We start from the raw sequence: 12,542 nt of genomic DNA, 5'->3' as shown, positions 1-12,542 counted from the left end.
CCCCCCCCCCCCCGTAATTACGCCACTATTTATAGAGTATAGACTATAACATCGCGCCTTCGCATTCGCCTGTCGCGGAGGACATGGGCGCATGATAGGTACACCCTATTACACTCCACAGTTACTTCCATTCACTAATAGTACCTACTTGTATTTTAATTCTAAACGAATAATCCAAAAATATTTCATACAGTTAAAATAACTAAAACCACTACGTAATGATTTTCAAGGGAGGCGCCGGGTCTAATTCGCGTCCGGTAAAATCGCTACCAAATTACACACTCGTCGGAGCGGTCTTTATCGCAAAATAATAATATATTGTCGTCGGGCGACGTCACAACAACAATAAGCCCGGCTATACTGCAACTCAACGACCGTTTCCAAACCACTGTTCTTTTGTGCGGTTCTTGCACCGCAAATGATAGCTTATTATTATTGCCACACGCGCTTTAGGGGTGAGTAATGTCAAAAGGGTTGGATTTTGTGTTATCCCGCGTAGTCGGTGGTCTTTCACATCCGCACGTGTACGATAGGCACACTCGCACAATACGTTTCTCTATAATATGACGTGTATTATAATACAATATGTGTTATATTTGAAATTAGCGGAAACAATGTTCATTATTTGAAAGCAATCAGCTGCTGTCCCGGTGACGATGACGAAGGGGCTTCGCCGTAAAATGTGATGTGATGTTATACAACATACGCTATTTTATGGCAGGGACGTCGGAAGTAACCAATTACGTTTTGCATCCACCTCGACATTGAGTAGGTAGCTATAGGTATTTCACTGTATTATTGTGTATTTGTGTGTATTCAGTTTTAATTCCATGATAAATAAAATATAATTATTGCATACGAAAATCGATTTTGAGTGGTAATGATCTGTCAACCTCTATTTCTGAGGATATTAAGTTGTGCTTAGATTAATGGGAAGTAGTTTATCTGTTTATTTGACTAGTTATTATTTTATTGTATTTGGTATTTTAATTTAAATCAAATATTGTTTAAAATATATTTAAGTTATTTATTGTGTTGTAGGTACTGTCTGCTTGATCATACGACAATAATAATTACTATCAAGTATCAGTAATATGTATGGAACATACTAGATTTATCTAATAACTAATAGTTGATAAAAACTTCGGTTGTATTATAAAATATTATTGTTAACTAAATAAAAGAAAACAGTGTATGTACCTACCATTATATTATATTTAACATTTCTTTTAATTTTAAACATACTTACATACTAGGGCTGTTCTTATAATGTCCGGTTAAAGTTAACCGACACTTAACCGGCCAAATTCTGCCGGTAATAAAATCTACTATCAGATTAACGTTAACAGGAAATTCTAAGAATGGCCCTAATGTTTTGTTAATTATATACTATATAGCAACAAATAGTATCAAAGATTTTGCACCAAATTAAGGAGATAATAATATTATCATTCCTATGATATTTAATTGCCTATAATTAGTCATGAAATATAACTCTAGTCTATAATGACATAACATCAAATCAAACAAATAATGCCATAACATAAAAATAAACAAATGATATAGGTAAAACACATAAATAAGTGTTGTGTATAAATAAATCTGAAATCTATATATATTAATAATTATTAAACGATATACGCAGTCCCATTCAATTAGGAGCTATTTAGGTACTATACGAAAGGAAAATGTACAAGTACAGTTCTCATTTCGTATACACCAAATTCATTGTAATTGGTCAAATAATCAACAATATTTATTAAACATAACTTATAGGTAAAGTAATAAGTAATTATCAATTAATAATGTAATAATATAATCAATCTTATTGCAATAATAATATTATAACAATAGGTATGATTAATAATTAATTAAAACCTAAAATTGCCCAAGTTTGTATGATTTACACATTTATATATACTTATAAGTCACAACAGTCATACAACTGCATTATGGTTAGTATTATTATTAATACTATTATTTTTAACAAGCCAATAAGTAAAACCAATAGTAAGTTTAATAAATTGTTTATTTAAAATTAATATCTGCTCACATCAACATAACAATACTTAAATTGTAGTGTGTCAACTACTACTTCTACTTTAAAATCTAATAAAAATTATCATTTTGGTGAGATTATTGGACAATACAGACCATAACCCGGTACATATGAAGGTAAAACATTCAAAAACATTGACATTTATTGAATAGATTATTGACCGAATTATGTAAAAGAGAAAACGAATGAAAAATAAAAACAAAGAAACAGACTAAAAGATAGAAAGGAAGAAAAAAAAAGTCAAATTATCAGAGCTCAAAAAATACTCTACAAAGCAATAAACTATAATTTTAATAATAAAAATAATAATAATGAAATAAAGGTAAAGAAAATACTAAAAAGTAAAATAATTCTACACAAAAAAAAAAAAAACAGTCTCATTGTGTCGCGTACGACGTTTCTGCGCTTCATCATTACCGCAAAGTACTTATACACAAAACAAATGAAACACGGGTAAAAATTTATTAGTGGAAGCTTCTGCGTCCCAAAAAAGAAGGCAAACAACATATTATATAGTTTTTTTTTATACAACCTACTTGATCTACGACTTAAACATAATATACATATATAATATAATATAATATAATATAAATATATTCTTTGACTAGAAATAATAGGTATTTTTTTTTAAAATAGGTAGTTTGTTTGCACTATATAAGTTCAAAACATTAAAATGATTAGTGTTTATTTTCTAACTTATTAATATTCTATGATTATTTTTTTAACTAAGTCGGTTCAAACGGGTAGCCCTCGAATGTCGTGATATTAAGTATTGCATAACATATATAATATTATATGGACGGCTGTATGATTTTAGATTAGTTTCGAAAACTGTATTTTTCCCCAGTTTTTTTTTTGTAAACAGAATAAGGTAATACACCTATTTTTTGGTATTAGTATTATTGTACAATGTGCATAAAATACGCACTTGGTGGTACCTACTGAAACAATAGTTAGGTATTACATATTTTTTCAAATATGTCATAACAGTTTAGAAGCATGTGATGAGGTTATGCCCGAAAATCTGCAATGTAAGTCTGTCCAACAAAATCATATTATTTACATTATCACAGAAATAAAAAAAAATAATACCATCATACTGTCACGAATGTTTTTTTTTTTAAATGGCACAGAGAAATTAAAATAATGAACGTTTGATTAAAATACATTTCTAAATAAATTAGAATATTGTAGAATAATATATATGTGCGTATAAATGTTCACCATTAATGTGTGACTTTAGTTTAGTATAATATTTTATATAATTATTTGTAATTAGGCGTTGCTTAAATATATTATATTAATACCTGTGGTAACTGTTCAGTTTAAGGGGGCAATTCATTATGGAATATCATCATAGTTTAAAAAAAAACTACATACATAACATATAAATGTACAAGTTACAACCGTTGAACTATTCATTAAATTATTAAATTTAGTACTTATTTGATATTAAAAGTTATTGAAAAACATTGTTAGATTTGAATATTATGTACAAAAGTATATAAAATAAAGTTGCAAGCAATAATAGGTTACAAACTAAAAAATTAAAAATAATCAACAATTAAATTTAACATAAGTGTTTAGGTTAATGATAATATTGATCTAAAAGGGAAATGGCTTAAACAATATTATCAAAATAGTGATACAATAAATTAGGAACATTCAGAGAAACACGTGTAGAGTGAAATATTGGAAACTTAATTATTATTAACAGCGGCAATAATAATTGTCGTACATAATATAAAAAAATAGGAAATAACGAAGGTATCATTTAGCACAGATATAACACAACTTATCTATTCTTATTTTAATTTTTTTTTCTATCTGTAGTATTATTGCGATTCAAATATTTTTAACAATAATTTAGGTTAAGGAACTAATGTTTTTGTATAAACTTTTTATACAAACTGTGCAAGCTTGTTTGAATAGGTACATATTATTATAATATAAACTAGAAGTTAATTTTTTTTCATTATGTAAGTCCGAGAAATAAATCTTAAGTAGATAGATCGAAACATCAATATAAGATTATATTTTGTAAATAAATTTAAATAAATTAAGTTTATTTTAGAAAGAAATTTCAGAAGACACATTTAGTAGCAAAGGCTAATAATGTATCTACTATAATAGATATCGTGTTTATATAGGTAATAATAATAATAATAATAATAATAGTCATTAGGTACCGTCACGCATCCAACAACCAAAAACAACCTAATTTAAAATGTTCACTGTAGACATTTGGGCTACAGTTTACCTCACAACCGTAAGCGTGAGAGCAGCTAACATCGTTATACGCCTTTTTCGATATAATACTAAAGCTGAAATTTAAACTTTTTTGGTGTCAACTACTATAGAGCGTACCTATGTATAATATTATAGTGTTTTATTATATATGGGTGTATATATGTAGTTTATACAGCGACAACCTTTGAAGTAATTGACTTTTTGTGTGCGACAGTAAGATAGAGGAAGAAGTAGTGAGATTGCCGGGAGCGAGGATAGGATAAGGCGAATGAGCCGCGTGCAGGTGTCCACTGCGGTGGTGCGAGCGCGTGTATAGTTATTGGTTACTGGTAACAGGGGAGGGAGTGCGAAACGACACGGGCATGTGGTTGGCAATGGCGAATCAAGCGTTTGACTCTTTCAGGTTGTCAAAGTACTCCATCAGCTGTTTATAGTCCATGCCGAGGTTGAGGTCGTCGAGTTTGATCGTGTCACTGGCTCCGGCGTTCTGGTGTTTCTGGTCAGCGGACGCGGGATCGAAGGCAAACATCGGGTTCCCGATGATTGCCGCCCGTTTTACGTCCATCGATCTCCGGTTACAGGACTCCACGAACAGCGGGTCGGAGTTCCTCTCCGGAAGTTTAGGGTTGTTATGGTTGCCAGCGATCGACGAAGATCTGCCACCACCTGTACGAAAAAATACAAATAAAAAATTGAAAGATACGGATCCCGAGTATGGGATAGTTATCAAGCCACCGGGGCCTAAACGTTTACACACCTTGACTGCGGTTGCGGTGATGGTGATGGTGGTGATGGTGTTGCCGTTTTGGGGGTGGCGGCGCTTGTTCGTCATTGTCGCCGTCGCCGATCATCATGTTGTCCGCATTGTTCAACTGCGTCCTGTGTGGAGGTACCGGTGGCCTATAGTCAGCTGGTTTCTCGAGATTCAGGTCATTCGGTGTTGGAAGTCTGGTGGGAGATTAAAACAAATAAACAAATAAAATACAGTCAGTATCCCACACCATGGATCAAAAACGATTATTTTCCTAGACTTGATTTTCCGGGATCCAATAATAGTGAGTATTTTTCATAAGATAATACAATTCGTTTAATATATATATATTGTATGCAAATTGTCTATATATAATATGATATATTAAAGTAACTTCCTTATACTATAGTTTATACTCTATACCACCTGCAGTATACAGTATATTGTGATAGGAATACCCGAATTCGTATTATTATAGTTTACACTGTTTAGAGTAAAATCAACCGTTAATAAAGTACGGAGTGTTACTTTCTCCATACGTAAAAGGATTGAAGTATGTATAGTACCTATATGTTTTTTACTTTTTGTATAGACATAATAATAAAATATATTAGAAATACCTACAGGACGTATAGGCATACCTGAATAAATACAACCAAGATAAATACACGAATTTCAAGAAAAACTTGTACAATTGTTCACTAATTTCGTACAAAGGTGGGTACTTAAATTTTATTTTTATTGCCAATGTTCTACGCCGTTAAAATATTTCGGAGCACCGGATGTATATTTACATCAATATTTTATTATTGCAGTTTTTATGTTTTTAGTAAAGTACTTATAACAACGTTTCAACTTTTAAGTTGTAGGTACTTGAAAAAATTTGAATGTTTTATGAATAAAATATTGTATTAGTCAATAGAAACGCATCGAACGATGAATGTTATTTATTTACCATTATACTTTAATTTAAACAAACACAGTAAAATGCTAAACAGAGGAAACATAAATAAATAGCTCTTGCTTAGCTAAAAGTCAAGATTCTTTAATAGAAAATACACAAATTACTTTAACTTAAGGTAGTAACTATTGGAAATATATTTCAATGGAACGTTGAAATCAATACCATTATAAGCTTTCTTATAAGTCGTTAATAATAATATTCAAATCTATTTTCAATACACAAAATTATAGCCAAGTTATACAATATACATAAACTATGTACATACAAATATATAAAAAATACGCATAAATATATATTAATACGCATATTATTATATTTCAATTGCTTAAACCGACACGTATAAAACGCATTATTATGAAATAATATAATCTGTATACCCTACCACAAAAACAACGATAACCCAAAAGTACCTACTTATAAACATAGTGCGAGTGTTATTTACAAAAGGTAGTGTTGCAGAACAAAAGTAATAACTTTATATAGTGCTCTTTAGGTGAATTTTTGATGATCATTATAAACACATGCTAGTTTTAGGTATTTTATCTAAAATGTTTGTTGGTAAAATCTAAAGAAGAAGAATTTTAAACGATGAGCGGCACGATACTTAACTTGAAATAATAGTACCCTCAAAACATTTTACTAACTAAATCGAGTTAAATATTTTACGAAATTCGTGTTGTTTTAAGTAAAGTATAATGGTTATATTGTTATGTTTTACTACTTTAGGAATAATAAATCGATAATTTTCTCAACTTTCACTATATACGTATATTACGTGTACAGAATAATGGCGATAGAGCACTATTGGATGAAGTGAAAAACTAAACGTTGAAAATAAAATATAATTAGTCCGATTAGTTGGGGAGAATAGAGGTTTAATAATCAGACGAGTTTGTGGAAGCTGTAACGCAGCCGAAATATTAGTGAGTGGAATTCGGATACCAAATATGGACTCGTAATTTGTAAATAATAATAATAACGATGAAACATCATTGGAAAAATAGCACCAAAAATGGACTTGTCTAACATTTCAGATAGTTCATAAGTCATAACAGAATTATATACCAAAGATCTTTCAGTGCGGTGAGGCCAGGGAGGGGGGCGATCTTATTGAGCTCTTCCGTCTATGTTAATCGTATTATCTACGCGTAATCATCATGCAGATTAGCAATATTGAAGCATTTATAAATGTCGTTCTACATAATATATTCAAGTAGGAAATAATTCCGAAATTATGAAAGTCTAAATAATAATAGAATATTTATCGACAAAGTGTCTGATACCACATAACCAACTCCCTGCTTCTCTGCACTGTTAATATTTTATTTATAGTTCACAGTTGTCAGATTTTACAAAAGAAAACTTTAGTGATCGATCGGGACTAAGTCTTACGCTTTTTAATTTAGACGTTCTTGTGTAAACGAGATACATCATATAATAAAGAGCAGACGACGAAATATCTAATACGTTTGACCGGGAACATGTCACGTTCCGATCACAAACTTAATGGGTAGCAGCAAGTGGAGCAAACGTTTTCGTATCTCTCTCCAACCACCCCAACCATTGACGTTGTAAAAGAGAAACGAACGAATCTCTAAAATATAATCTCTTTGTCGTTAAAACTGATACTTACACTTTCCATAACTTATTGAAAACGATATTGCCGTTGGACAGCCGGTCCTTAACGCTGTACGTGGAAGTATTGATCTGTGGAGGAGGATTTCTGCTGCAAACCTGCTGTTGCTGCTGCTGCTGCTGGTGGTTACCGATGTTACCACTACCGTTGTTGTCCACGCCATAAATGGGGTTTGACATGATTCTCATATTGTGCTCGTTGATTTGGTTGTTGTTATTATTGTTGTTATTGTTGTTGTTGTGTGATTTGTTGCCCATGGACGGTACCAGCATGCCGGACGAACGTTCCAACGTTGATCTGCCCAACCACACCCAATCATGGGCGTTCATGGTCGGTTCATCTGACAAAGGTTTGGCACTGCCGACACCACCACCAATGCCTCCACCACCATCCTTAGCTCCGTTCATGTTACCCATGAACGATTTCGCTAAAAAAAACACAGTAATATTATTTAGGTATGATTATAAAATAAAATATTACGATTTTAAAACAGATATAAATTCACCGCAAAGTCTATAACACTTGAGAATAACTAGCAATTTTTTTAATCTCATATAAATACGTCATTCTCAAGCAGATTTCCTGGTAAATTCGCATCCGTGCATTTCAAATATAATACGACCGAAGAGATAGTTCTTACTCATCAATGTGGTAGTGGGCATTTCCAACGAGTTCTGTTTGTATTTGGATGCGTAGACGACGCATGATATGACGAACGCCACGATGGCGAAGCACAGAGCCGCCAACAGGGTATACATTCCGAGTTCAAACGGGCTCACCTGAGCGGGTACTTTGTGGGCGTGCACAGTTGTGCTCCCAATATTGTTGGGTATAGGGTTGACGACGTTGTTATAGGTGTGTCGAGCTTGCACTGTGGGTTCATCGTTGTTTTCGTCTATAATACCAGCCATTCCTAATCATTGGATGAAAAAAAAATCGTATTAGGTAGAATGATGTTCTATAGGTAAGTCTGCTGCAGTGCAGAGCGATTACGATTTATTCGAATCGCGTTTTTATTAAATCTAATAGAGAAACGTGCAATTTGAAATTCGCATTGCAAAAGCCTCTCATGTATATTATAATATTCCCTTTAAATTGCCATGAATACTATGCAAAGTTGTTGACAAAACATCTTTTAATTAAAATTGTAAACGTATTATGGAATTTGAATAACTATTCTACAAGCGAAATAGCGAACGTATATACGGTCTAAAACAATAAACTGTATTAATCCAATTCCGGTGTGTGCGCACGGCGTTAAATTTAATTTAGCACCACTTATATTGTGTTCTAATGTGAAAGTTAGTAATTCGAAAAGTAGTCACGGTTTGACGATAAAGTAGTTTAGAGTGATTTTATTGGATTTATTATGTCATAAAAACTATAATCGAGAACAATAATCAAATATGTAACAAAAGAACAATACAACGTAAAATTAAAAATATTGCCGATGATTTTGTTATATAAAAGTGAGAAAAGTCTGTAATAAATTGACATAAAAAATAACATTATGTATACACTGTCTATCAGGACGTAATAGTACACTAATGGACGCAGAAACTGAATCTAAATTACAGCAGTACATTTTGTTTCATTCACCTTATTTCAACGTGAAAGGTAAACTTTAAAAATCGATCGCAATACGAAAAATGTCATCTTTGTGAACGAATACTAGATATAAATTAAAATCTGTTCACGTGTCGAGAACTAAAGTACCTATATTATTTATATTTTATGCGACCCAATTTCAAATTGTCGTAGACATTATAAGTTTAGTAGCTACTGCGCACAGTGGCAATCGTGTTAAATTTAATTCTCCCGACGTGACGTGAAATTCACAAGAGAAAAAGTTCTTTGTGAGGTTAAACAAAAAAATAAATAAAAACGTGGGCGAAATGAAAATGGTAATTCGGCGTAGGTCTTTGTGGTTGTAATACTGTAATAGTAATAACGGTGATAGAAACGCACACTGTAACTATAATATTATGATCATTACAAAACGAAAATGTGGATGATAAAAGTTAGAAATGAAAACTGTGTTGCGGACAAATGCGCGTTACCAATTCCACTGTCTTAGAAATGTCGTCCTGAACTCGCCTTTAAAGTGTGCACTCGGATAAAGAGTATAATATAATGCATTCGCCTTCGCCAGGACGACATAATACAATATTATACTACAATAGTCTTGTTACATATTATTGTTATTATTGTTCACATATACTTTAATATTATGTGGACCAACTTACCCGTCGAGTCTTTGTTGTGATCCTTTTTGTCGCGGGGTGGTCCTACGTTCAGTACGCCACTGCCGCCGCCACCACCGCCGTCGTTCTGAACGAACTGTTCGACCGAGTACGGAGACGAAGAAAAGTCCACCTGGACTTCGGCTGCCGTTTCACTGAGCGTGGTCGGCAGAACGGTTTTCCGGCCCCCGCTGATCGCCACCGGTTCGTGTTTGCCGCAAGCGTCGGGCGGGCCGAACGAAACGCGCAGCAGCTGCCCCTTACCGGAACCCACTGCTATGACCCGAGGGTGCGGAGAGGCAGCCATCGGGGCGAACGCCACCACGTCGGGGTTGGTAGACTCAACGCGAAGCGCGTAGTCGGACATGGCCACCGACCGTAGGGGTGTGCGCGTGTCGTCCGTGAACCATAGGTCGATATCTAGAAGGCCCTCCTGGTACTTGGCCGTCAGCTTTCTGGTCACGGACGTCTCGGCAATGTAGTTGTTGTCTACGGCCGCGTCCGGTCGGATGTTCAGCTGCAGCCCGGACACGACGTTCACTGCCAGCCGGGCCACGCTCACCTTGTCACTGACCACCCGGATCTCCTTCGATACGAGCACGTGCCCAGACAGCGCCGAGATCACCTGCACCTCGGTCCGGCCCGGGTTGTGTCCACGCACGATCTGACCCGTGATGGACGCGACCCGCGGGTCCGACGACCGCAGGTAGTGCAGCAGCAGATCGGTCACCTTTAGCCACGTCCGACGGTTAACGAAGTAGCTCACCCGGCCCGAGTCGTGGTCCGTCGCCTTGAACCTGGCATATATCTGCAAACGACAAGAAAATGTTAGCATTAGATTAGTGTACATGACATATATATCATATCAGTTCGGTTTAATCGAAGAGCTATAGAAGCAATAGATTTTTAAGACTTGTATCCATCAATTGTAATAATTATATCTATAGAGAACCACACTTATCCTAGTATGTTTGATTTCAACATTACTAACTGTTTTAAATTTAAATACCTTAGAAATAGGGAGTAACAAATTTACATTTTTGTGGAGCAGAGCGGCGCACTGGCTGTAAGGAGTAAGCAATGGCCGCTGCTACCAGTTCCCAGATTGATGACCACCCAGGTCCATAGAGAAAAAAAACCTTGCACACATAGATACACTGTTACTAACCAACCCTACCAACAATAACCTCTACAATAGCTAATGGCTATAGTTGATCGGCTCTAGACCAATAAGAACAACAATTTTTTTTTTATAAATTTCTCAACAATTTAATTGATTTCTCGGAATTATTAACTGTGCTTAATTTTAAGGTAGCTACCTAAAAATAAGTTAGATAAATTGTTAATTTCTTAATTTCTGTTACACATTTTTATCTACTGTTCAATATTATAAAAGGTATCATTCACCTATGAATCGTACATTCGTACTACAGCGAATATAATATATATAACATTGATCCTTTTGTTAAAATTTTGAATTTTATAAATTCCAAAGAGATATAAATTGAGTTATATTTTGAATTATATCGTATACTAATTGTTATTGTAATAATTGGACCTTGTCTCCTTAGCTCCTTATGAATTTTAAACAACTAAATATAATAGACATTATGATTAAATTTAACAGTGCTCAAATTGCTGCTTAACACCTAACCTATCGTGAGTCACGATATACATATATAGTTTTGTTGGGATTAGTTCGAATCATAAATAATTTTTAAATCAAAAATAAAAATCGAAGATATTTTTATATACTTACCTAATAATAATAAAAATCCGAATTAGTTATCACGCGCAATAAAATTGTTATATTTTGAAATTAAAAACCATTATAACCTACTTGATTATAAGTGTTATCTCAAGAAAATACGAGAAAATCTCAATTTGGTACACGTGAAGGTCAGTCAAATTCAATAAGCCTATTAAATGCGGAAGCGTTGATTTAGAATAATAATAATTTACACCTGAAGATTAACTCGAAGCACGTGATTTTCGAAAATTACATTACATCAAGTCATATGGTATTACCGTGGAGTATAGATTGTGCTATACACACTCAATGGTATAAAGTTTTATAAAATTAATGCACGTAACCCGATATAGGAGTGAATGTATTATAACCGCGTACCTATATCGAGAACCCAGAAAATGTACTTAGGTACCTATATTATGACGGTGGAGGGTGTGAGAGAGGAATACCGCAGTGATTCTACCTCGTTTCACTCTGATTCGAGTGCGTATTGTAACTGTTCATTAGTTTTTATTATGATTATTTCTTTTTTTTTTCTGCGGTGGACGTGTTTGGTTTGAAATGTTTGAATGGGATGTTTTCAGAGATAAAGCCGTACGGAATATTACGCCTCTTTCCGGGATAATACAACTACATATTATTATGCGAGCTTTCCCTCGACGACTTTATTTACGATAGTCATTGTCCAATTAATCCTGAGTTAGGATTTAATTTATATTAATTCATTAAAATCCCTTTTTTTTTAAAAAAATCCCACGTTTTAATATTGTATTAAGGATTTTTTTTATAAATCGTTTTTAAATTGTTAGTTAAAAAGTATTATACTAGTCACGTAGGTATTCATATTTTATAAGGTAGCGGTAGGCAGTGGCGTACCCAGGGGGGGGCT

The 12,542-nt window shown here is 33.7% G+C and overlaps 1 protein-coding gene across 1 annotated transcript in view; it reads right to left on the bottom strand.

Moving 5' to 3' along the window:
- Positions 1-3,867: 3,867 nt before the first annotated feature.
- LOC100162840 (transmembrane protein 132B) overlaps positions 3,868-12,542 on the bottom strand; it is a 69,040-nt gene continuing 60,365 nt past the window's right edge. The window contains exons 6-10 of the mRNA XM_001942651.5: positions 9,907-10,711; positions 8,301-8,573; positions 7,658-8,087; positions 5,067-5,257; positions 3,868-4,975 (exon numbers count right to left, since the gene is read on the bottom strand). Coding sequence (XP_001942686.2) covers positions 4,692-4,975; positions 5,067-5,257; positions 7,658-8,087; positions 8,301-8,573; positions 9,907-10,711 — 1,983 coding nt within the window. The 3' untranslated portion in view covers positions 3,868-4,691. The remainder of the gene's footprint in view (positions 4,976-5,066; positions 5,258-7,657; positions 8,088-8,300; positions 8,574-9,906; positions 10,712-12,542) is intronic.

Source organism: Acyrthosiphon pisum, chromosome A2, assembly GCF_005508785.2.
Source record: "Acyrthosiphon pisum isolate AL4f chromosome A2, pea_aphid_22Mar2018_4r6ur, whole genome shotgun sequence".
Taxonomy (NCBI): domain Eukaryota; kingdom Metazoa; phylum Arthropoda; class Insecta; order Hemiptera; family Aphididae; genus Acyrthosiphon; species Acyrthosiphon pisum.
This window is presented reverse-complemented; position numbering and strand designations above follow the sequence as displayed.